This window comes from Myiozetetes cayanensis, unplaced genomic scaffold (genome assembly GCF_022539395.1).
Source record: "Myiozetetes cayanensis isolate MyiCay16 unplaced genomic scaffold, myiCay2020 scf1, whole genome shotgun sequence".
In the NCBI taxonomy this organism is placed as follows: domain Eukaryota; kingdom Metazoa; phylum Chordata; class Aves; order Passeriformes; family Tyrannidae; genus Myiozetetes; species Myiozetetes cayanensis.
Genome location: NW_026086604.1, coordinates 23,040,002 through 23,067,937, shown reverse-complemented (window position 1 = coordinate 23,067,937; position 27,936 = coordinate 23,040,002). Strand labels below are relative to the sequence as shown.

At 39.0% G+C, this 27,936-nt stretch overlaps 1 protein-coding gene across 2 annotated transcripts in view; it reads right to left on the bottom strand.

The window, feature by feature from the left end:
- TRIQK (triple QxxK/R motif containing) overlaps positions 1-27,936 on the bottom strand; it is a 136,673-nt gene that overhangs the window by 83,840 nt on the left and 24,897 nt on the right. For both annotated transcript variants that reach the window (XR_007629456.1, XM_050320177.1), the window contains exon 3: positions 4,462-4,547. Coding sequence is in view for 1 of the 2 variants with exons in the window: in XM_050320177.1 (XP_050176134.1) it covers positions 4,462-4,547 (86 nt within the window). In the remaining variant the exon portion in view is untranslated. The remainder of the gene's footprint in view (positions 1-4,461; positions 4,548-27,936) is intronic.

The following is a 27,936-nucleotide window of genomic DNA, read 5'->3' as shown; positions in this document are numbered from 1 at the left end:
AGGAGTGGAAATGGGTTTCTCTTCAGGGTGGTGGGGAAATCCCCTCCCAACCTATCTCACCTCTCCAGGTGCCCTTCAGCAACAGGTATAAAGCCTTGGAATCTAAGGATCAGGGAAATGAGAATGTCAATGAAGGTCCATTCAAGTCAGAGGGATCACCTAGGGCAGGGCAACCTACTCCCAACATCACAACCTAGCCAATTAAGAAAAAAAGAAGGGTAGTAGTTGTTGGTGATACCCATCTGAGAGGAGTGGAGGGCACAACATGCCAACTGGACTCAACCTATACAGAGGTGTGTTGCCTTCCTGAGGCCTGGGTAAGGGATATCACCAAGAAACTTACCAGCTTGGTATGGCCCACTGACTATTGCCTGCTACTGCTTTTCCAGGTGGGTACTGATGAAGTCCCAACACAACTACAGAAAATCAAGAGGGACCTCAGGGCCTTGGGCAACTGGTCAAGGAATCTGGAACACAAGTTGTGTTCTCTTCTGTCCTGCCAGTTGCAGGGAATGATGAGGCAAACCCCAAGAACATCACACATATAAATACCTGGCTTTGAGATTGGTGTTACCAGCAGAATTCTGGGGGTTTTGATTGTGGGTTAGTTTATAGGACACTGAGCCTACTGGCAACAAACAGGGTCCACCAGTCTCAAAGGGGAAAAAGGATCTTAGCTCAGGAGTTAGCAGGGCTCGTTGAGAAGGATTTATACAAGATTTGAAGGGGGATGGGGACATCGGCAGGTTCGACAGAGATAAGGTTTGGGAAAGGGAGATCTATAGTGACCACCCAAGTAGCAGAAGGAGATTTAAGAGGGGAGGCCTTCAGCAAGTACAAGCAGCCAAAGACATAACCACAAGACAGGACTATAAGGTGTCCCTGTGCACCCCCACTGGGACATTGACACAATCGAATACTGCTGTAAAGTGTCTGTACGCTAACACACACAGTAGGGGGAACAAACAGGAGCAACTAGAGATCTGTGTGCAGTCACAGGGCTTTGACCTCACTGAAATGATGGAGACATGGTGGGACAGCTCCCATGACTGCAATGTTGTCATGATGGGCTACATGCTTTTCAGGACAGACAGACCGAGAAGGCACAGTGGGGGATTTGCCCTCTGTGTGAGGCAACACTTGGAATGTATTGAGCTCTGTCTTGAGGTAGATGACAAGTAGGTAGAGAGCTTATAGGTTAGGATTAAAGGGCAGACTAAGTACGGGTGACATTGTTGTGGGTGTTTGCTACGGGCCTCCTGATTAGGAGGAGGAAGTGGATGCGGCCTTCTATAGGGAGCTTGAAACAGCCTCAAAATCACAAGAACTGGTTCTTGTGGGGGACTTTAACTACCCTGACATTTGCTGGAGAAGCAAACAGTCCAAGAGATTCCTGGAAAGCACTGATGTAAACTTCCTGCCACAGGTGGTGGAAGGTCCCACAAGGAATGGTGTGCTCCTCAACCTCATAGTAAGAAATGGGGAAGAAACTGTTGGATGCAGCCTTGGCTGTAGTGACCATGGGACTGTGGACTTCCGTATCAGGCAAGGAGGAAGAAGGGAAGCACATAAGATTGTAACCATGGACTTCAGGAGAGCTAACTTCAGCCTTTTTAGTGATCTTCCTGGAAGAATCCTATGGGAACAGGCCCTGCAGGGAAGAGGGGTCCAAGAGAGAGAGGCTAATATTTAAGGAACACTTCCTCCAGGCTCAAGAATGATGCATCCCAATGAGCAAAGAATGAGGCAAAGGGGGTAAGACACATGTGTGAATGAATAAAGAACGGCTGTCATTACTCAAGCATAAGCAGCAAACACACAGGAGATGGAAGCAGGGTCAAGCCACTTGGAATGGATATAGAGAGGTTGTCAAAGTAAGTACAAATGAGACAAGGAAGGCCAAGGCCCACTTGGAATTAAATCTGGCCAAGGATGTCAACGGCAACAAGAAGGGCTTCTTCAAATAAGAAAACAAAGGATAATGCAGGCCCGTTAATAAATGGAGGGGGGACCCTGGTAACAAAGGATGCAGAGAAGGCAGAGTTACTGAGTGCCATCTTTGCATTGGTCTTCATTGACAAGACCTGCCCTCAGGAATCTCTGACCCAGGAGACCAAGTTAAAGGAATGGTGGAAACAAGACTTTCCCTTGGTCAAGGAGGTTTGGGTTAGAGAACACCTAGGAAAAAATGACAGTGAGGCAGCTTGCAATCATCTTTGAAAGGTCATGGAGATCAGGAGAGGGGCCTGAGGACTGGAAAAAGAAAATGTCACCCCAGTCTTCAAAATGAACAAGAAGGAGGTCCCAGGGAACTACTAGCTTGTCAGCCTTCCATCAACCCCATGGAAAGGTGATGAAGCACCTCATTCTGGAGGCCATCTCTATCCACATGACTGAGAAGAAGATGATCAAAAGTAGTCAGCATGGATTCACCAAAGGGAAATCATGCTTGACCAACCTGATTGCCTTCTATGAGGAAACAACTACCTGGATGGATGAGGGTAGAGCAGTGGGTATTGTCTGCCTCTTCAGCAAGGCTATTGACACTGTCTGTCACAACATCCTCACAGGCAAACTCAGGAAGTGTGGACTGGGTGAGTGGACAACGAGGTGGATTGAGAACTGGATGAATGGCAGATTCCAGAGGGTTGTAAACAGGGTCCAGTTGGAGGCCTGTCACTAGTGATATCCTAATGACTCGATGAAGGGGCAGATGCTTTCTTAACAAGTTCACTGATGACACAAAGCTGGGAGAAGTGTCCAATACCCCAGAGTGCTGTTCAGCCCTTCAGAGGAACCATGAGAGGTTGGAGAGATGGGCATAAAAGAACCAAGAAGAATCCAACAAAAGCAAATGCGGAGTCCTGCACCCCATAAACACAACATCCTATGACCTGGAGAGCATGTGTGTGCCTTGATGGCAAAACTCATTCTTATCTAGAAGTTAGCTGGTATTCTGCAAAACATGTAGAAACACTCTTTTACAAAATAACTGATCTTGATATCTTTTCTCACTAATACTTGATTCTTGATAACATATATTATTACATACATGCTTTCTTATTCTCTCTCATTTTTAAGGACAAATTACTTCATAAAATAAGGAAACTAAACATGTTTTGAAAGACCAAGCTTCCTATTCTTCTCCCTTGTGAAAGACATGCAAAAAAATTGTACATTTAACAAGAACTAGTCTGTACACGAAGTCTCCAAGTAGGACATCACTTTTAAAAGGTCATGTCATTGAAAATAAAATGAAAAGAAAAAGTAAAATTTAATAAGAAAGGAAGGAAAAGGAACTCAAAAGGTTAATAATCTATCTTTTAAACAAAAAAGGCAATCTACTTTTTCTCATTAAAACCTGACACACAGCACTAACTGAGGAGATTATGTTGTGAAAACATACTGCATCGCATGGTAATGCTTGATCGAGATCAGCAATCAGGAGCAAAAAGAAAGCACTGTTTCGTGATTATAATAGCAAATTCTGGAAGACAACCAAATACATCATCTGGCAGCTCAACAGCTGTTACAGCTTGGTAGTAATACCTTGGCATTTGCTATAAGCTATAACTTGAAAAAATTGATTTCTCATCTGCCAGAAACAAGAAAATGTTCTCCTTTTAACATTTCTGAAGTTTCTTTCACTAGAATACTGAGTTAATTGATCCACTTTCTTTTTATTTTGCTCAGGTTTTACCCTTACTGCTAAGCTAATTGTGTATCAATTAGATTAAAAAAAAAAAAAAGTTTGAGAGAAAAATACTGAGGGCAACATAAATAAACAATATGTGTTCAGATGAATCCCTTTTTGATGACACACTGGGTAGTAGACAGCAGAAAATATTTCTAATTGTCCTCCTTGGTCATACTCATAGCCATGATCAGTCACTCACTGATCACTTATACTTCCTACCTCCCTGAAAAAGTGACATTTCCAAAATAAGGTTTAGTACCTTTCCACGCATTTTGCAGTTGATTAAGCCTTCTTTTTCCAAGTCAAAGGCATTGCACAAGGATGAAGGATTGAGACAATAATGCTGAGAATTAACAATACCTAACAAACCCAGTTTTAAAATTACTACTGGGTACAGGATAGGAAAAGTAAGAAGGAAGATGCTTATTGCAATTTCTCTAACTACATGAAATTGTTAAAGAACTTGTCCTGTGTTTAGACAGGTTCCTCAAAAAGATCAATTTTCTAAGCACACAATACTTTATTCACTTTAAAGTAAGTAAGAACATGGACTACTTAAAATCTGTCAGCATAACAACTATTCAAGTTATTTTAGGGTTAAGTAAAAGCAATTATTCATAAATATTTTAGATTCTAGCATTTTACTTAGATTTTGAAGTGTCATAAACAATATCTCTCAGAAATCAATATTCACACAGTACCTCTATGGGGAAAAGAAACAACATATACACAAAGGTGGTTTAAGCTATCAAAGAGATCTCTACCTTTACGCCTAGTGCAGTTTTCTTGGCCTCTGCTTTTAATCTTGTAGCTCTTAACATAGGCCTGGTTTTCTTATAATCTTGTTTTCCTAGAGTAGAGAAGCACATTTAATGAAAATAATGCAAAAAAGAATATAAAGAATGTGAGCATTTATTTCAGTTAAAAAGTCAGATGCAAGATTTTGAAAACATCCTACAGTCCATCGTTTTTTAAGCAGCAGCTACTCTGTAACACAGGGACTTGATCCATAGAACAGTGATCCTTAAAACAGGCAATGATAGCAACAAGCAAGAGTCGACAAATCAGCATAGAGCCTATTACTCCAGAGTGACATCAAAATACATATATGGATAGATACCCACTACTACAATGTTTCTTAAGTTGTTCAATAAGAATCAAACAGCAAAGAAGTAGATTAAAGGTGGATGATATTTTTCCCTTTGATTTAAATCAAAACAAAAATTTTCATTAGAATTTTTGTTGGTTAGTCATCCCTAATGCGTACATAAATGTGCAATACAGGCCATCTTCGTGAAAGTAAATGTTTCATTATTCTGAACTGGAACATTATTTGCAGGTATCAGAACTCACAGATATGCAGGTCAGTCCAAGTAAGCACAGACCATTGCTCAACATCTGCTTCTAGAAACATGTTATACAGAAACTTCTAAAAGTGAGACTATCTCTTGCAGTCACAGAGTGCAGCCATGTGCTTGATTACCGTGAGTCCATATGAACTGAGTTCAGAGGAGGTCATGCAAGTATTTAGAAATGGTATAAATCATTTATCTCAACTTAATAATGAAGCATAAAATACTTGATAACTCTCAGGGATATTTCTGCTGTCTGAAAGGTCTGTTACTATGTATTATTAACTGTAGCTTCTTTAAGTTAAGAGAAGCCAAGGTACAGATACAGTCAGAAAAGGAGGAGAAGGAAAAGAGGAATCTGTGAAGAAACTGATCAGAGGGGTAGAGCTTCAGCAGAACCACTTAGGCTTTTCAGAAGAGTCCTTTCTGGTTTCCGCCTCATAATGCATACATGCCTTTCTGGTTTTTTGCCTATTTCCAAAGCTGAGCTACAAAGCTTAAAGCAGAATGTCTTTCTGTTTTTAAATCACTAATTTTACCTATCTGTACATTAGCTTTCATTACTGTTACAGTCAAATAACCTTTCCTCTAAAACTGTGTCCCATTTGCTCAACGAGATGTGATCTTACATTCATAATCAATAACATAATCTTCTTATTTTATGGTTATCTTCATAGCTGTGGTTTAATAGAGCAGTGATGAAACTCTGAACCATGAATTGGAAAGGAAAGGTCTTCTCCAGTGATATACTGTATTCATGGAAACAGACTTCTGCCTTTACCTACTCTTCCTATCACTCTGCTCATACTCAACACAGAGATCCTCTCTGTAGGATATTGCAGATGCTGAACTTGCATTACCAATTTGCTTTCATTGTAGGATCTCTCCTCAACCCTAGGGATTATATATGGTGAAGGTCTCCATATTATCCTCTGGTCAGGTATTATTCATAAAAGACTTGAAATAACTTAAAAATACTCAATGACAAAAGGAAAAATAACTGAAACCACGTGTATTAGGAAAAAAAAAAAAAGGCAGGATATCTCCAAGGAACTTTCTTAGAGGACAGAGTGAAAAAAAGATGACAGAATGATGATTTATGTCTGATGCTCCAACATACTGCTACAGTCAATGCATCTCGTCAGCAGGATAGGACCGCTGCAGCATTATTCTTCAGAATATATGTGATATCTGATAATAGGATGCATCAGAAGTACAGAGAATTTTTTTGAACAGTTAGGGAAAGAATTGCAGAAACCACAATAATGGCTAAATCATCAGATGAAGCAACCCAGAGAGAGAACATGCTTCTTCTCCCTGAAGTCCTGTAGTCATACTTCTGCTATGAAATAGTTAAAGACCTGTCAGAATTTCCATTATAAATGGCAGGAGTTTATAACTCATAAAAATACACTCCAGGCTGAAATTTGGCATAGTTACACCCAAGCCTTGAATTTTTTTGTTTGTTTGTTAATAGCCAACTTTTGTAAGTGGTGCAGCTGTTCTTACTTACTTGTGAACAAACTATAGAAATTTATCAATCTGAGATGTTTGAAGCATGAAAAATACATTCATTTACAAGCATTTAACTGACAAGCGCTAAGTTCAGTTTCAGTTCTCATCATTCAGATTTGCTGCTCTCCCATCTGGGGTAAATGACGCAGGACAGTCAGAGGTTTCCCTTCCAGTGACGCAGTGGCATTAGATAATGAAAATTAGAAAGCTTTGTAAGGTCCATTAGCAATGGAGTCATTGAATGACAAAGTCAGCCAGTGAAACCCACTTCCCCTTCCTACCATTGCCCATTCTCCCTCCTTTTATCCAAGGCTCAAGTCTGAAGGTGACAAAAGCAGGGGTAAATATTTGCACAGGACACCCAGTCTGTGAGCTACATCTATTGGCAGGACCACGTCTATTCATAGGAAAGGGAATGCTTATTGGTGCTTTGCCCTTGGTTTCAGGCACTCTGTTACTGTTTATTCCAGTATCATGGCTACAACTAAGACTGGATTCTACTTACCAGAGAATACTTTCAGATTTATATTGTCTGATATGAATAACTAACTCTCCTATATAACAAATAGGCCATTTTAATTATGACTTTAGAGCTGGTAGTTCTCCAAATCCAAGCACCTGCCATTAATCTACTACTCTCCCTGCTAAATATGATAGCCAAAAAAAAAAAAAAAAAAAGGTAAGGAAAATGGTCTGAGTCCACCAAGAGCAAAAGTTTAAAAAGGGCATCTGTGGACTTCTTCGTAATGAAAACCAGATTCAGCAACTGTACAAAAAGACACTTAAAACATGTGAACTTTCTGAGGCCTTGGGAAAGACATCTGCACTACAGGACTATAAAGAACTATGAAATGCAAAGCCCCTGACACGTGAATACTGATCATTACCACCTGGAAAATAAGCAGAAATAGATAATACAGGCTCCCTACAGCCCCCCTTCTTTTGGGTTTGCAAATTCAACCAGTTGGAATACTTATATTCACACTCTCAGTGTCTTCTACTTTTATCTCATTTATCCTGCAAGCTTTCTTGTACATTTATCTGTCAGAGTCATCAGCTTAAGCTACTTCTTCTTCCCAGGAAGTGATTGTCAAAGCTAGTTAAGACGGACTCATCAGACAAAGCCCCATTTGTGTGCTTTACCCAACGCCTATCCGAGATACTGAGTTTTCCTGAGGGAACATATGAAGGCAAGAAGAAGCCAAAAGATAGAATTGGAAAATTTCCAGAAAAAATCTTACTTTTTTTTATTACTTAAGCACAGTTCTTTCCTCTTCTACTTCTCATTGTTGTTATTAATTTGTCATCTCATCTCTTCTTTCAAACTCGAAAGCCAGTTTTCCTTTTTTTGACTCTCTCAATTTCTTTCTTTCTTTCCCCCCCCTCGCAAATGTGCCACTTCTTTCTTTTTCCAAGTCCATCACTTTCTTTCTATTTTTAAGGCCAAAGAAATAGTCCATGATAGGGCAACTTTTCTTACTGACTACAGATATTATCTCTCTGCTCATCCTGCCTCCTGACAGATATTCTCAAAACCAGATGTAAAGATCATCCACTCTTCCATTCAATGTTTGAAGTACCCTTTGCCCTTTGGAACGTCTCCAGAGCTTGCCCTGCACCTTGCCTCCCCCGCCCCAGCCCCGTTCCATATTTCTTGCACAGTTTTTTCCGCTCCTTTGGTGGCAAAGTGACCTCAGTAGCACTTGAACTGAGTTGTGCCCTGTTTACAGATCCCACTTGGAAAACTTTCCACAGGTAGAAATGAAGACTATTCTACTAGCTGTAGGATTAGTAAAGGGTGAAGATAAGGGTGAAATACAGAGAGTTTTTAGCTACTAAACACAGCTATATTGTGAAACATGCTAAAGGATGTCTCCTTCACACTGAATATTAGGGATTCATACAATATGCAACATGACTTTGTTTGCTTCTCTTCATGTAACTAGGAATAATAATCTATGGATTGCACAAGAATTTTTTTATTTAACCCTTTAAAAGGAAATTGAGATCCCATATATACCTTCTATTCAATAATTTTATTACACATTAGAGATGACCTGATCTTGTATATTGAGTATTCTTTTTTAAGTAAACCTCCAGTGATGCAATGATAAATACAAAATTTAAACTAAATAATATGTATGAGCTAAACAAGTTCATCAAGTTCTGGGTTAATTTGGGTTAATTTTTTTTCAGTCTACAGAAATACTGTGACACTGCCAGGTACCATTCATTACACTGCACTTTGCATATATACTGAGCTCCGTTTTACATGTAACTGAGAATATAGCATGTTGAGAACTACACTTAAGAAAACTGACTACATTTAAGATTGTATGTAAAGATGCTGCTGTTTAAGATACAACATGAACAAATCTGTAGAATAACTTCACAAGAAAAAAAATTACATTTCCAACCCTTCTAGATATTTCCAGAAGAGTTTCTTTCATTCTAACAATAGCTCATTACTGGAATTGAATAACAGACTGAAGACTGCCTCTCTGCTTTTCAATTCATCAGGCTTAAGCAGAAACAGGACTGCATCTTTGGCCTTTGTTGATGCTGCTGTCCAAGCTTATTATCATATGAATATCTAGTTATTGTTTTATAAATGTTCACATTTTGGGAGCTCTCTGCTTTCTTTTCTCTCAGCAGACTTCACAATATCCACCTTCATTATCATCATGTGGCAGCATTGCTCTTCGCCTGCATTTGCTACTTTAAAAATTAATGCACTGCTATTTTCTGAACACTGTACTGCATAAGCTGCTTATGAGTACATTATGCTATCAAGCAAGCACATGCAGAAAAGCTTCCTAAACTGTTATTCTTTCAGTGAAAATACAGCTGGTTCTGCTTCAAAGGCACTTCTTTTCACCTGCAAATGGACTTGCTCCTACACTTACTCCTCAATTCATTGTCTTTTATTTGTGTCTGCAAATCTGTAATTGCCTTTAATTAGAAAAAAGTAAATTCAGTGCTTTAATCTTGCAAATACATTCAATCATAATTCTGTCTGGGATGAATACCAAGTTCTATTCACTGACTGATCTTTATAACAAAGGTATATAAATTTATTGTCCATTTATATAGACCACACCAATTAAGCCACAATGGAAAACCAAATAGATAAGAGTCAAAATATTTAAAATGAGAAACGTGCAATCTAAATTTAATTACTCAGACAAATAATTTGAAAATGAGTTATTTACAGCATGCCAAAAAACCTGACAGATAGTAAAATCTGCTAATCAACATTACAGATTTAAAAATCCTTTCAACATTTTTACTATAATTCATAAGAACCAACAAACTGCTGTCCTGAATCTTCCTGTGCTGGTATTATAGTCATAATCAAAACATTAATAAGACATTTTCCATACAGCAGCAATCCATTTCAAATGCTAAAGTATTGTTTAAGGCGTAATAAAACTTCAAGTACTGGGTAAATTTTAGTTACCAATAGTAGTTTAACTAAAGTACATTAATGTAACAGATGCAGAAACTCACATTGAAATGTACACATAGGTAATCAGAAATTAGAGGCAGACTGTGGCAAGCTTTACTGTCAAACCAGAAGGGTGAAATCACACACCTGGTTAAACTGAAATCAATATATTTATCATTATTATTGACATGAATCAGTGAAGGTTCCAAGAACCCTACACAAAACCCCACAGAACATAGCTCGGCTATGACGTGGTGGTTCCCAAACCAGTTACCTGTGTCTGTACTGCAGAGCCACTGTGGTGAAGATGTACCATAATTAGCACACTGCTTCTTCAGAACTGCTCCTGTGTACCAGCTATGGTCCCGCTTTAAGCTACAGTCTCTGGGAGTCATATGGTCCATCCCTCTGCTCAGAACAGAGCCGACTTCTAAACTGGATTCAACCTGAAGGTCAGCTCCAGTTACTATTGGAGCTAGTCTAGCTGAGCTTATCCAGTTGAGTTTTGAGTATTTCCAAATGTGGAGATTCCACAACCTCTCTGAGCAACTTTTTCCAACACTTGACCATCCTTCTGGTAAAAATATTTTCCACCTACCCAGTGGGAATTTCCATGTTCTAACTTGCTTCTTGTCCTAGCACTGTACACATTTGAGAAAAGTTAGGCTTCACCCTGTCCGTAGCCTCCTATTAAATATTTGTAGACAGCAGGAACATTTCAGCTGAGCCTTCTCTTAAAGCAGAAAAGAAAGCTCTCTCAGCTGCTCCTTGTACATCCTGTGCTCCAGACTAGACATCTCGACCATTCACTGGACTCACTCTTGTATGACCATATCCTCCATCTAGTTTTCTTGAAGATGAGCATGGCATTTTCGTTTTTCAAATCATCAAGGAACCACTTCCCTGGAACCAGCTAAATGGCTGACCACTGAGGGAGAATTTAGCCATAAAATCCCATTGCGTGAAATACCTTAATGTAACTACTGTGAATCAATGGAATTCAGTAGGATCTCTAAACAGCAAGTTAACAGACTAAAAATTCAAATTTGTACTATCAAAACTTCCATAACTTTACAGTAGTTTGTTTTTTAGTACGAGGAAATACAAGCATTTTTTTCCTACATGCCCTGGGAGTCTTCAAAACTGAGCTCTTGTCATCTCATACCCAGTAGTAGAATTTTAAGTGCCTTTCTAAATGCCAGCAAGTTAGGTGTGTGGCATGGGAAAAGAAGTGTTTTCTAAAGTGCCTTGTAATATCATCCAGACCCATAAAAGTACCTAGACACCTTGCTCCTAAGGTGCATGTATATGATTCTATGATCTTTGAGAGACTTTAAACCAGTCACTGTATATTCACTGAGGAACAGAACTTCAATCCAGTAAAACTCTGTGAAACTCTACTCATACATAACACATCCTAAACATGCCTGCCTCATTCATAACACTCTAAAACTGGAAATAACTATTTATTTAGGATGTCGAGGAACCTCAGAAAAACAAAATTCCAGAGGAATTTCAGGCCTAACTTCATTAAAAATCAGTCAGTAAATCATACATCAGTAAGCATTTTATAACCTATGTCTGAGAATCTGCAATACAGCCCTAGCTTACCTCTACAGAAACAAGACCAAGCTCTCAAGAATTTATTATTATTGTTTTTTTGTGCTACTAGTGTCACACAGATCCATTCAATGAGCTTCCTTTTCCTGAGAAGCAGAAGTGAGATTTTCTTTTTTTAATTGCTGTGATTCCAAAGGGAATTTTTGGGTCTTAGGTTAACAGAAAGATTTTGATCTGTCTTATATCTACACAAGAGTATGTCTGTACTCAGAAAAGGCATGAAAACCCCCCACAGTCTCTCTATTTTATTTAGGTTTAATGGCAGCTCAAATCACTGACCATTTTTCAATCTTGAGAGACAGAACAGCTTGACACTAATAATACATTTGCAAAGGACACATCATCATTTAACACAACATTAAGTGCTCAGGGACAACTTTTTACCGTAGACACAATGTGCTCTGAGCTCAGGGTTGACATTTAATGCTACAAAGATAATCCAACCAGTCATTCATGAGGGGTAAATTAATTTTCAAGCAACTATATTTCAGCTTTAAGCCAACAAGAAGGATGCATTAAAATAAGTTCATTTTATGCTGCATGCAAGATTAAAAAAAACACAGAATGTAATGCATTCTTAAATTCATCAAAATATACTCATTTAATTATTGCTATATTTTTCTCATTTCAAACCAGTAGTCTGGTAATATTTGTTAAATATAATATTGTTAAATATAATATGCGAACTGTAAACAGAAAATCCCTCAGAATTTGCTATGAGTTGCCATGAAAAGCAGCATTTCACTAAAAAATATGTTTCACATTTAAAATTTTTATAAAGGCATACACTGTAATCAGTAATTCAGAACATATTTAAAAGTAGCACCTTTTCTGATACTTTTAAGAAGTATTTTAAAAATCCATATAAGCATTTAAAAAAAATAATTCAGGAAACTGGTTATCAATAATGTACAGAACAAAAAATAACATCAATGTTTTAAATAATTATTCAGTTAATTTAATTGTTTTCGATACCTGTATAATATACTCAATTAACTGCAAGACTATAATAAAAGATCTGAAGAAAAGCACTAAAATATTGATGCTTACTAGGTACGATTTGATAGGCAGTCCTTTCTCATGCCTTTCAGTGCTAAACTATCTGTTGCAATTTTATGCTCAAGCCTAACAGGTGCATGCCTACAGCCATTAAAAGTACTGTCCCCATGCAAAAAGAGTAGCTTCCACACACATGATGGCAGTTCAAATAACCTTTCCAACAATCTCCATAATACTTCCCATTCAAACAAACAACTATGAAAACATTAAATACCTTTCTTAAAAATAAATTAACACCCACCACGGATCACTGGGTGGGTGTTTCACTTCGTTCTTCTCCACGTATATAATATATACATACATTGAAGTGCACATGTAGTTTAGAGCACATTTTTATTACTTTGCTATGGAACAACTACTAGCAGTTACACTTTCATATAAACAACCATATTTCAGTATGAATTCTGAAAACGAGAAAAGAAAACAAAAAATTACTACTGCTTAGGAGAGACTATTTACAAGAGCATGTAGTGACAGGACAAGGGGGAATGGCTTCAAAATGAAAGTGAGTAGGTTTAGATTAGATATTAGAAAAAAATTTTTTACTGTGAGGGTGGTGAGGCACTGGAACAGGTGGCCCAGAGAAGTTGTGGATGTCCCATCCCTTGAAGTGTTTAAGGCCAGGTCGGATGGAGCTAAGAGTAACCTGGCCTGGTGAGAAGTGTCCCTGCCCATGGTAGGGGGTTGGAACAAGATGATCTTGAGGGTCTCTTCCAACCCAAACCATCCTATGATTCTAAGAAGTACCCACCATCAATGCAATTAAAAGCCATATTTTGATCAAACATTTGATTAGATGTTTTTTTGACAATAGAAACTATCATACGATTTCATTTTTTATAAAATGTGTGAAAAAGGCAGCATAAGGAGTGGTAAAAGGGACACACAGCATGCAAAGAGTCTTTCTGCCTCTCTGAGACAGGTTGCACCCAGCTGAAATTTGCCTTACACTAACTTTATTAATTGTTGGCTGCAAAAAAGTGGAAAACAGAACTTCCTGGTATTTTTTATGTACATACTTTTCTTATACATTCAATCACAGTCTGCCTGTGACTCTACTCACTGTTACAAACCCCTTCTCCAAGATTATTGTCTAAGCATTTCTTATACATATTGAATTTCTAGGTTGAATACTTATACCAAAGTTAAGAATTCTGCCCTTTTTCTGTTGGACTATATTCTACTTTTCTGAACCATTTCACTGATTTTTCAAATTGAGTTCGAATTTTAATTTTAAATTCATGTCTTTACTGCCTCTCATACCGGTATAATTTTTCATCATCCCACTGGCAATAATAATATTGGGTCCAGGACAGGCCACTTTGGATCCATTAATAACTACTGAGAACAGCTTTCATACCACTTTGGTACCCATCCTTCTGTAGCCTCATATTCATGCATCTCTAAGTTTGTTTACCAGAATACATTGTCAGAAAGCCTTGACAAGGTCAAGGTGTATGGCACCTCTTCCTCATCAATGGAAAGTTTGCTACTCTGTCAGAGAAAAAAATGGAATAGATTTAACAAACCACATTGGCTGTTTCTGACCTTCTTCTTATACTGTAGGTGCTTACGAGACACTGTTCCTGTCCTGAAGACCTTACTGTGAAGGATGAGGAAGGTGTGGTGTGTTCAATAATTTATGAATATTATATATCCCATCTGTTTGCTTGTTATTGTGATGTTGGCTTTATAAATACCAGAGGTTAGCTCCAGTAAAAGCAGGCCTGTGCTTAGGCAAGAAGGTAGGAAAACACAGTAATAGTTCTCCACCAAGCACAACACTTAAAGACAATAAAGAAAAATACAGAGACTGATGACCAGGTCATCCCATTAAATTTCCCACAAAAAAGCATATCCACGTAACAGATGTTCCACAAAACATCTTTGTTCTTGTTATCTCTGCAACTATACAGCCAGAAATTTCTGTCATTGTCTTACGTAAATTACTTTATTTTCACCTTAAACAGAATAGGAGCAACTGAAATCACAGAAGAAGTCAGGGATACCCTACTGGGACATGTTTTTAGGAAAAAAGTCAGCACACATGTAAATGATTCTAAGACCAAGATCAAGAGGACAGCAATGCCACCTTCCTTCTTTCCTTACTGAAGAAAACCTGTTCAGCAGCCCCAGCCTATCCGAACCAGGAAGAAACTCCTCCAGACCTCATCTCTGCTATTAAGCAGGACCAAACCATCCCTTGCATGAAAAATGTTTTCAATACCAGTAATTTGATTTCTAATTTATTTCAGTGTATATCATGTTACTGCCACTAATTCATTCACAACAGTGGTTGCTGAACAAGCACCACAGTATCACCACGTACTGTAACAACAGTATTAAACTTTTTGGATAAAGAATCATGGTGTTTCAGGAGAGGATGTCTCTCTCTCTGCTGTAGTTAACATCACACTACTTCACGTGTCACGGATAAGATGATTTAAGGTCTTAGTGTGGGCCTTCAGTCACCTTAGGTTGAAAAGGCTCCCATCGGTACGATATTGAATGTAGACACCGTTTTCATCATCGATGTCTGCCGTGGCCCTTTGGAGCATCACGCTGAAGAAGACTGTGAATAAAGTTGGTGTGAGAATGCAGCCTTGCTTCACACCACTGGCTATTGGAAATGGTTCAGAAAGTGCGTCACCATATCTCACTTGACCGTACTGGTCCTCATGAAGCGAGATGATCATTTTGAGGAACTTGGGAGGACATCCTAAACGTTCCAAAATCTGCCACAGACCTTTTCTGCTCACAGTATCGAAAGCCTTGGTGAGATCAACAAAGGTAACATAGAGTCCTTTGCTCTGTTCCCGACACTTCTCTTGCAGTTGTCTGAGAACAAATACCATGTCTGTGGTACCTCTGTTGGCTCGGAAACCACACTGGCTTTCAGGTAGAAGATCTTCTGCTATGGTGGGTATTAATCTGTTCAACAGAATTCTTGCAAGGATTTTACCAGCAATGGAGAGCAGAGTAATACCTCAGTAATTTGAGCAGTCTGATTTATCTCCTTTCGTCTTGTACAAGGTGACGATGACAGCGGCACAAAGGTCTGAAGGTAGTTCACCTTGTTCCCAACAGCGCACCACAAATTCATGAAACTTAGCATGGAGTGCTTGGCCACCATGCTTCCAGATTTCAGGTGGGATTCCGTCAATTCCAGCTGCCTTGCCAATTTTCACCTGCTGTATTGCTTTAAGAGTTTCTCCCATGGTGGGGGCGGTATCCAGTTCAGTTTTCACTGGTTGTTGTGAAATGAACTGCATTGCTGAGTCTTGAACTACACGGTTAGTACTGAAGAGAGTCTGAAAGTGTTCAGACCATCGATTCAAAATGGAAACTTTATCTGTGAGAAGCATTTGGCCATCTGCACTGAGTAAAGAGCTTTGAACCTGGTGTGTAGGACCGTAGGCTGTTTTCAGAGCCTCATAGAATCCCCTGTAGTCACCTGTATCTGCACATAATTGGATTTTTTCCGCTAGATTGGTCCACCACTTGTTCTGAATATCATGAAGTTTCTGTTGTAGTTTGCTGCATGCGAGTCGAAAGGCTGCTTTTCTTATATGACAAGATGGCTGAGCAAGGTGGGCTTGGTGAGCAGTTCTCTTCTTACTCAACAATTCCCTGTATCACCATTGGTGAAACAGAGCTCAAATCAGTCCAGCAGTTTAATTACCTGGGAAGCATCATCACCTCAGATGGTAAGATTGATGCAGAAATAGACAACAGGTTAGCAAAGGCATACAGAGCTTTCAGTAAACTCCATAAAGGAGTTTGGCAAAACAAACACCTGAAGAAAAGTACAAAGATCAGCGTTTACAGAGCCGTTGTACTGTCTACTCTTTTATATGGATCTGAATCATGGGTCATTTACCGCCACCATTTGCGTCTCTTAGAACGCTTCCATCAGCGCTGCCTCCGCACAATTCTAAACATCCACTGGACTGACTATGTGACCAACACGTCTGTCCTTGAACAGGCAGCAGTCACGAGCATTGAGGCCATTTGAGCACTGAGAACACAGCTGCGCTGGGCAGGGCACGTCTCCAGGATGCAGGACTGCTGCCTCCCTAAGATCGTGCTCTATGGGGAACTTGCCACTGGCTACCGCAAGAGAGGAGCCCGAAGAGGAGATACAAGGACTGCCTGGAAAAATCCCTCAGCCTTGGCCATATTGATCACCACCATTGGTCTACCCTGGCCTCCAATTGGGAGGCCTGGAGACACACCATCTATAACGCTGCTGCTGCTTTTGAGAACACACGCAGGATCACTCTCGAGGAGAAAAGACAACGCAGAAAGAATCGCATCTCATCAATATCACCTGGGGAGTCTTTCTGCTGTGCCTTCTGCAACTGGACTTGTCTATCCTATCTCGCATTGGCCTTTTTAGCCATCAGCGCGCTTGCAGCAAGCGTGGATAGAGCCCTTCTCAAATCCTCATTCGCAAAGCCTAGCCATGATGATGACCTCATGTGTCCAACTTTATCAGATGGCTGGGGCCTGTCCCTGGGGGATGTCATAGTGGGACTGTGGCACCACATGAATCTGGAGTCATCCCTTCTCCCATGCCCCTGCTTCTCCACAAGCACCCTCCCAGGAGCCACAGACCTCCCCAGCAAAACCTCACCAACTGTTCTGCTTTGGGTCTTTGCTTAAAGGAGGAATGGTGACAATCAGTCCAGGAAGGCAGTGAGACAACTGTCACCCACAGTTTTCTTTTCCCCAATTGGAAGAGAGAGATGTTGGAGGTGGCACAGAAAACCTGAGCAAGTTGGGGAATAGAGGAGGCCCTATGAACAGAGTACAGGACTTCCACCACAAATACCACATCACATCTGTTTCTATCAGTTTCAGTTTTTTGTTCTCACACACAACAGTATGGCACAATTTGAAGAGTATTAAAACATCACCTAGAACTAAATCATGTATCTGATTTTATGAAAAACAAATGAAGCCTTGCAGCAAACAAAGTTGCACGATGAACCAGGGACAGAGCCTCACAGGCAGTGGAGCTCAGGAGAAGCCAGCATCACTTCTATCTAACACTTGCTTTGTTGAGCTGAAATCCCTTTTAACACTAGCCTAAGTTCTTGCTGCCAAGATTACATTAATTCACTACTGGTCACAACGTGCTGAAGAAAAGCCTCCCAGGTCTGAACCAAGCAAAGCCTGGACTGGAGCTAGAACTTGTGGGGAACAAGTATGGGATTCATGTCGTTCACTCTGGAGTGGAAAAGCTGCAAGAGCTGAGCGGGACATCTTATGAATGATCACAGCCATGTTTAAAGAGTGAAAGGGAAAAAGTAGGGGAAGGAAGAGAAAACATCTGAGTGAGGAAACCTGCATGAAGTCAGGCACCAGAAGAATGGCATAACTGTGATCCTGAATCCAGTGTCTTATCCAGTGGATAATACTTTTCTCAGAATTGAAAATAACTTGAATGTTGCTAAGGTGCAGTAATTTCCTACTAGTCATATCATTCTGGACCAGCTGTATATAACAAGACCCAGCTGTACATAACAAGATCCAAAATACAAGTTGTAATTTATTAATTCTGCCTAAGTAAAAGGTTTTCAGTAATACTGACAGCATTTGCAGTCCTCACTTCAATGAAGAACATTGCGAGGGATGCTCTGTCAGACCTATATATCACTATCACTCCAGAAGTCAATGCACTAACAGTCGTAGCAGAGGTGGATGTTACAGGATACTGCGAAAGTGATTATGTAAGATGGAAAAGCAGATTTTTGGAGTCTCACTCCAGTAATGCAGAAATCAGAGGCTTTTAATGGAATTAGCCAAGAAGGGAACATCTCTTGAACACATCACCATTATCCCTTGGGATCCTAAAATTACTTGTGAGGAATAATCTCTCCAACTCACTCATAATTTTAGAACACCTAAGAACTACATATCTTCAGTTTCCTCGTAATTTAAACTTCTTTCCTTCAACAGAAACACCACCTGACAGGTCTTAACTAGCAGTGAATGACAGCAATAGCAGCTTATTTAAAAGTGTAAAGGAAATGCATATTTATGAGCACCCAGAGTAATTGCTTATGGACCTCAGAACTAAAGGTGTACTAATGTCTTGAAGGCATATTAGAAAACACAATTTTACCTTCAAGAGCCAAACTGGGCTACAGTCAATGATGAGATCACTGTTAAGATAAATGGATAGAGGAGCCTGGCTAACTTTTAAATTTATTTTTAATTTTCCAGACATACTACTCCATCCTTTTCCCTTTCTGAAAGCTCACAGAAAAGGAACTACACGTGTGTGCATAGTAAAATAATGCCATCTTACTCCTGACTTTGGGACTGGACCTACTGCCTGAAAGGTGAATGTCTGGTATCCTTTACAAATACTGCAATCTAAAACATACAGTGAAGAATAGTTAGGCTTCACTTCACACCTTCTATTTAGGCACATAAATCTGTCAAGTAACCTAAATGCTGTATTTTCCCAGTAACTGCCATCAGTGATGGAAACAAGTTCATCTGAGACCCTTTGATTTTATTTCAGCATTTGCATCAGCATCAGTGCTCTGTTGATGAATAAAATGAGTTGGTTTCAGTAAGCCTTACTTTGAACATACTACATTATAAACTATTGAAGTAGTGGAAGTGATGTACTAGGGCAGTTTATTCAAAGAAACAAGGGTTGCTCCCAGCATTGTTTTTTCCAAATCTTTATTCCACAGGATGATCTTTCAAGTATGCTGCCTCTTGTGGGAAACATATAAAAGATGGAGAGACTGATGAGGAAAATAGTCGACTATCTGGAAAACTATTCGATTAGATCAGATAAAGCATGGAGCTGTTTTCTATTCCTGAATCTTCCACAAAATTACTGCATGACCTTGGGAAATCTCTTTTCCTTGCAAGACTTTGGTACTCATCAAAAACTCTTGAGATCCCGGTCTAACGGTACAATAGAAGTGAAAAACACTAATGAATGTTATCTATTAGAGATGATTCTCTGATGGCCTATATTAATTTCTTCTTAAAGATTTTAAAATTACATTTACAAATATAATGAGAAACAATTAAAAAAAGTACTTGAAAAAGTAACTGAATTTGCTGCTGACCCTTAAAGTCAATTTCTTATTCATTAAAAACGCGTGTTAAATATTTATAAACCCATGGACAATGCAATTTCAGATTCTGGAATTAAAAGCATACAAAATTAAAAAGAATTAAACAAAATTTTAGCTGTGCTTTGTTCCTCACAAACCGTATGTGGACACTGCTCTGATCACAGAGGTCCTATGCACCACCTCCCACCTTCCCTTGATGGAGTCCCTCTGTCTAGGGTCACATAGTGTGGTCTGGCACGTGACACAGGACACAGAATACAGTGATGTGGTCTTAGTTTCAACTCCATCTCCTGCGAGACAGTCCCGATGAGAAGCATCAGCAGATAGAACCCCCCCACCTCCCATGGTGGTGGGCTCTGAGTGGACAGGACAGGCATTGCTCAGCACAGATGACAGAGTTTATTTGTAAACTCTCTGAATGGTCCTCTATTGACATTTCTCAATCTGATTGATTCTGTTCTTTAACCATACCAGAAAGGACACATTTATTACACATAACATGCAGAGTGAAAAACACAGGGTTTTTTCAGTCATTTTTCAGTTCTCACAACAAGAGGTTTGTCTCACATTTGGCGTGAAAAATTTTTCTGAATGTCTCATTTCATAGGTAAATAGATATGGAAACACAGAACACCACCACCAAAAAGCCACACACCCTCCCTATGGCTTGTTTTTCTACAACTCCACTCCTCAGAAGAAAAGAGACACAACTTCACTTTCAGTAACAACACAGTCCTTGTGACAGACATGCTTTTCCTAGATCCAAGAAAAAGCCAGTGAATCTCATTATGCCAGGTTCTAAAAATTTAGCAAAGGGATTTTGCATATGTAGAATAGAGAAGACTAAATTATTAAAACAGTATTACTACAACTAACATTTGAGTGAAACATGCACACAGTGGAAATTTACATCAAGTTCTTTTGCTGCAAAATCCAAAGGTGTGGCAGAATTACAACACTAATTTAATATTTATGTTCTAATCATGGAAGCAAGGGATGGTTTGAGTTGGAAGGGACCTTATAGATCATCTAGTTCCAATCTGCCCTGCCTTGAGCAGGGGTATTCAACCAGGTTGCTCAAAGCCTGCCTCGTCCAACCTAGCCTTGACCACTTCCAGGGATGGGCACCCACAGTTTCTCTGAGAACTTGTTTCAGCATCTCACTCCTCTCATATAGTGAAAAATTTCTTCCTAATATATAATCTATACCTGCCTCTTTCAGTTTAAAGCCATCAGAAATTTTCTTTATCTTATGGTAAAACAGCTAGTGTGGCCAAAGGACTCACTCAGTGATGTGCTGGCACTTCAGTTTTTATTTTCTTCATAGAAATACCATAAGAAGAGTCTTTAGGCACCCACCTGTGTTTTTAATATAGATACTGGCAAGTTCAAAGGCAGACACTGAAAAGTCAAGGAATAAATATAAAGTTGTCTGCTCTAACATATATACCAGAATACAGTGGTTTATATATTTTTGTCATTTTATGATAAGGTATGCTGCTCAGAAGCCCCTTCCTCTTTCAGGAGCTGCGTAAATATGGACAGACTGATCAAGCTGTATGTGTCATAAATGAGGCAAGAGACCAGTGGAAGATGAGAACTTCATTTATGGTTGGGGTAATAGATGAAGATGAGTATATTTTCCTCTCTCAGCCACATATTTTGGGTATGATCTTGGACAAGATATTCACGTTTTGATTCATCAAATGTGCAGTCCTAAGTAGCAGTCTTCCTTCTTTTGGGTTAGGAAAAGTCCAGACAAGGTCAACCTACCACACCCACTCTAAGCTAGTATATTGACCTATTCCAATATTTACTGAGAACAAAGCCCTTTGAGTGTCCCCCATACTGGTGTGCACTTCCAAGATCCAAGCAATTCTATGGTAAAGATTTCAGTAATGCTTACTGCTGTGCATCTGCATTAATTTCTTTCAAAATGTGATAAGCTAGGTTAAAATAATTCTTGGGAAATTACTGATTTTGCATATGCAAATAGATGGAGAAGGAAAATTCCACCTTAAAGAAAGCACTTCAGTCAGTGATGTGTACAGTGGAGACAGATCGTACTACCACGCTCTTATTCTACCACCTTTGTTACCTGCTGTAAACTGTTGCCAAACTCTTCCTATTTACTTACTGAATGAAATATGTTCCCAGGTTCCTTGTCAACCTACAGACACTATGTATTTTTCTTTCCCGTCCCTCCCTGGAGATGAGCTAATTGCTAGAAGTATTATTTCAGTTTTACAGAACCATTTTTTAGTTTCCTATTGAGATTTTTTGATGACAAAATGCCTGAGTCACAACCTATTCCTACCAGTGGGACATGTTGCAACACCTAGGGCCAAGGGGTAACACAGGAAAGTCCTGTCAATGATGTGCGACTGGGCATCCTCTGAGAAACTGCACACTATAGTTACTAACAGACTGTTAAGTACTGCACTTCTATGATACAAAGAATAAAAAAAGCAGCAACATCAAATGTACACTCAACAATTTATTAAAAAGTCCCCTAAACAAACTAAAAAAGATGATGCTGTGGAAATGTTTTGATAGTTTCGTCACACTGTACTGAGAGTACAGGCATTGAAAAACAAAATTAAATCAAAATGTGCCCCTTTTCCCTCATCTCTCCTTTTCATCATGGATTTGCAGCATGAACTTCATACTCTCTCCAGGAAAAAAGAAAAAGCCTGTGAAATTCAAGATTATGTTTTCAGTTCTCCTGAAATTTTGATTTTGGTAAAAATACTCAGTATTAATTTTTCCACAAGTAAAACTTCAGTAAGAAAGTTATGGTAATCCTTCCAAATGCATTTTCTAGCTATAAATATCTCGGAAAGCTGCTCTACTTCACAGTGAAACTTTGTCCATATGGAACATATGACTGGAGAGGACTTGGTGAACTACTGAAATCCAGTGCTCTCCTAGGGAAGGCATATATCCTGTTTTCTTTAAAGCTGATCATTTTCTATGATCAGTTGGAAAACAAGTTAGAGCTTTGGATTTGGAGTTTTTTGGGGTTTCTTTTTGTCTTTAGCCCTATCATTAGCCCTCAAGAAGCTCAATCTCCTATTTCTTAAGAAACTGCCTTCTATTTCCTGTTATGTTGCTCTGTGGACAATTTATACACAGTTAGGGACTGGATGTATATGGACTGTTGTCCTTCCCAAGTGTTAACTTGGCAAATTCAAAATGGAACCATATTTGTCTTAATTCATGTTCATCTGTGCTAAATAAGCCTCTTTTTGGTCACCCTAGCAGTTCTTTCAGCGTTTCTTTCAATTCATCTTTCTTAAATGTGCATGATCAAAGCAGTACTGAGTACTTCAAACTCACTGTCCCCAGTGCCCTGTTTAATGTTTCTATTATTTCTTATCACTACTTTACATACATGCAAGGATAAACTTTTTTCATGACACAAGTGATCATCGGAAACAAAAGGACTTCCTCTAAGATTTCCAGCTGATGAATTGACATCATTGGTTGTGAACTAGCTGGTCATCAACATGTGTAGTTCTTTGACACAACTTTGACCACAGACAACTAACAAATTGTGAAGAAACATAATTAGTTTTTCCAGCATCTAAATGTTATTCATTCCAACTTCACACTTACGGATTGGATTTTGCTCCCAGTTACAAGGATAAGCCTCTGAAATAACTGCTAAATTCAGTAGTGTGATGATACCTGTCCTAAATTTCCACCACCGGAAAATCTAACCTTCCTACTCATGGTCTCTTGGCTGGAGGAAGTGTTTCTTTTCAGTCTAAAAATTACCTGAAAGGTAGCTGGATAAAGTAAAAAACTTAACACTGAACATTGCTGTTAATTTCTCTTTTTGCATCAGTGACAGAAATAAGATGGGGAAGACAACCCTCTGTGGGTGGGGTACACTTTTTCTGCTTTTGTCATAGCCAAAATGTTTTATTCTCCCTCTCTGAAGAATACATGAAAGCACTCCCCTCTTTGTCCTTTTCATGATGATTACTCATTAGAATTTGGTAACTTTTCTCTACACATAGACAACGGGTCATTTTTCCTTTTTCCATTAAGCCATTTGGACAGAACTTCTGCCATGGAATATATATGCTATGAGGTCTGTGGTTTTCCAAGCTGCCTATGAAGATACACGGAGCCTCCTGTGTTACAGACATGAGTCTGATTTTCTTGTAACTCTACCAATCGTTTCCATCTGGTATTGTACTTAACAGGCTGATTTCTGAGACACTTCACACTATGAAGTATGTTAAGGATTGTACCTTCAGTTCTATTTGATTTGCAATTTATTCAATGTTTCTCCCTGTGCAGTTCATTCTAGTTTGCACAGTCCTCTTCTATTCCAGAAAAAACAGAGTAGACTGCAGTCTATCTTTCCTTCAGGGAATTTTCTTCAGGGATAACCCCACTAGTCATTTTACTCCATTTCTTTTCACTGTTCAGTAGGCAAAATACCAGTGTACTATGCCTGAACATAAAGGAGAAGACTGTGCCAAGAAAAGAACTGCATTCAGGTTTTGTTGTGCCTTCTACACATATGAAAGGCAACATCATCACTCACTGCAGACAGTGTAAAATACCTCTAAAAATACACGGATTTAAACTATCATAGTTATTATTCATGAAGTATCTCAGTCTGCAGGCCTCATCTGACTTACAGAGGCCATTGGATTGAAATCAAAACTGATTCTGAAAAGCTGAGGGAAACCTACACAGGAAGCAAATCCTTCCTGCACTTCCTAATCTGTTCAATGGGCATGTTTTATGGAATAGATTCTTCCTAGGCTCAGTTGAGGTGTAGCTTGGCTTTGCAATGTGTTCAACGGCAATCCTGGTTTATGGCACTTGTTGGCCTGAGTTTGGCCACACACTTCAGTCCCTGCAGTGTGCTGTCCCGTCTTTGATGTGTATTAGCTCAGTTTGTGCATGCAGCTGGATGATGAAGCAAATCAGGGTGTTCATTCAACTCACAAAATGCCCAGCACATCTTTTACTTCAAGCTGGATCAAAATGGCACACAAACAGCTGTGCCACTCAAGAGGATGGTATACTACACACTGACATGGTGACAGGAAGAGAAGTAGGTGTTGCTAAAGGTCACTTTGCACAAATATATTAGACAATGCAAATAGAAACCTGAATTCAATGATATGCTCACTCCAATTGTTACAGAAGTCCCTAACAGTTTTTGCCCTGAGTAGTCTACTCCCAAACAATTTCTACACACGGCACAAGAGTGAACTGAAAATTGCCTGGAGCAATTTTCCATAGGCAGTTTGAAAGCAGCTGCTTGGTTTTAGGAATAAAATAGTTTAATAGAAGGTCAGGGTTATTCGATGCCAGATGACCTCTCTGCCAGAAAGCAGTGCCACACTTGCTTTAACCTACAAGTGTAGACATGAGTCACCAGCCCAAACTCAGACCCTTCACCTGTTAGAACAGAAGCCTGAAGAGATGATTCTTATACATCCCCACTCAGTGCCTGCAAAACTCCTAGGAGGCCTCACTTGCATTCTACTTTAACTTAAAACTTCTTCCAGCTCTCCAGTTCACAGTGATCGAAGGTCTCTCAGGCCAGGTCTAAACAGAGTTGCAGACTCATTCTGCCTGTGATGGGAACTGGCAAGGTGCAAGCAGGAGATGCATTGCCATAATACAGAGTATCATGCCCAAGTTAATTAGCGCTGCTACGAGACAGGTCAACGTGAGCTCTATACTCAAGAAGCTCAAAGCTGAGGAGTTTAATGCTGCCTGTGAGCTCAGACTTATTCAAGACAGCTTCAGTGAATCTGGGCACACTCTCATCAGTATGCTGTAACCTTGAGCTGAAGGGACCATGTCTAATGCTGAGACACTGTTTCACTCCATATGCTAGTTCATTATCCAGCTCCTCTCTGTTTTGACTGCCAACAAATAATGATGTTTTTCAACACTTCTCCACTAGGAACTGAATGCACAAACAACGCATCATAAATGCCACCCAACATCTGCCAGGCAGTTACCATCTTCCCATGACTATCACCCAGCCTGAACCTGAGCAAGTGATTTACTGACAAGCTGTGTCACATCCTCTTACCTATTACACCCTAGATTATCCAAACCCCAATTCTTATGAATTGCCCACAGGTATTTGGTTAAAATATCACAGGAAAATTATTTCCAACAATAAAAATACCATGCATTCTAAAATTACTGTTACCTTGTTAATGAAAAATCAAATATCGCAATCAGTATTGCTACACTTCTTAGAGCAGATATGCTGATAATGATAAGATATTCACAGAAAACAAATGAAGGAAAAGGCAGGTTTTTCCACCTTTCCTATTTAACAGGCAGTAAAAATTCTTGAAAATAGTATTATTTAATATATGAGTTATTTTAGAACAGCATCAATAGCTTAGCAGAGCAAAATTCTCTCAGTTCCATGGTAAATAGGGTATCTGTGTAGTTTGGATAATGACAAGGACCGGATTTCAAGTAAAATATTTCAAAGATTAAGCAACGTATTAGTGACTTGCCTTATATTATCTGTAAATTTATTAACTAAAACCAGGACAAATTGTTTTCCCACATTCCACTTATTGTAGAGCTCTTCATTTACTTCATGGTGCTTTTCTGTACTGATCCAACTGCTACACAAATGAAAACTCTCACAATAATTTTGAATGTGTGAATACTTTCAATAGTGCTTGTTTTAATCAGCCTTTACCATCAAGTAAAAGCAAAAGCTATTTGCACGATATCTGAGACTTCTGTAACTGTAATTCAAATCAAGCAACTGTCTTTTCATATTTTCATTCTAGCAGTTTGAGCTTCCTAAGATCATTTTTTTTCTGCCCTGTAACTTTTTTCTTATCCAACACTTAAAGGCCTGCAAGTAATATGGAGAGCCAAGCAGACAATCCCATAAATAGTTCAAGACCCTGAAAACCACAATGTAGCCAGTTCCTAAATAAGGTATAATAAAAGTAAAAGCTTCCACTGAAAAAAAAATATTTTAAAAACAATTCAGTTACAAAGATCATGCAATTAATGGACTGCATGACAGTAATCACAAATGTGAACAAATTCATTACAAAAACCGGGTGACTTCTTCTGTGGTCATACTTACCCTGAACATGAACATCTAACACATTCTTTTAAGGCCCTAAATAGGTGCAATACCTGATGAACTACATAACGCACATGGCCACATACTGAAGCATGAAATACAAAAATCCCTTCAGTTAAACCTCTTGAATTGATGCAAGTGATTCTATGTCTTTCTTCTGAGACCACTACCCTTGCAATGCTTGACAGACTCCCTTTCTGCCTTTATTCCTGCTAACCCAGACAGTAGCAGACAGACCACCACCTTCCATGGCAGGACAATGCTTGGACAAAACTTAACTGCAATCAACAAAAAACTAGTGTTACATCTCATAGCACTGTAACTAAAGAAATGCAGTTACAACTATTAGTTATGTCCAACTTAAACATCTATCAAGCACATCTTGAGAGATGAATCTGCACTCGGCATTTCATTCTTATGCCTTCTCCATTGCTTTGTTATGATGAAAAGAGAGGAAACTGTATTTGTAGTTCACTGCCCAACTCTCCTTGCATTTACATTGATGTAATATTGCCTACAAATATAAGCACCTGCACAACAATAGAGAATGCTGAATACTGTGTATATATATATATATATTTGAACACCATATACATAGAAAAATTATGTCTAAGGTTTTTTATAAATGAGTGTCTAAACTTAGATTTACATATTCACATTGAGATGTAAGTACTGTGAAGTCCAGCTTTCACACATGAGCTAAGATTTTCGAAGCCTGGTGAAAGAATTTCTAAAAATGTTAAACTGCTCTGGCTCTGAATGTAATATACACATGCTTATGTGTGTCTATAGTGAAAATTTCATGTATTTTGTAAAGGATTATAAGAGCTTTTTCTAGGTTGATTTTTTTTGACTGCAGAAATGAGAGTAAGTACACACACAAATACGTATCATTGCAAGAGCCAGTGTGGACACTGGATACCTTACAGGAATTGCAAGTTCTTGAAATAACATCATGCTGATATGCAATTCACCAACTGGAAACATGTCAAATTTCATTCTCATTTACACCTATTACAAATTTG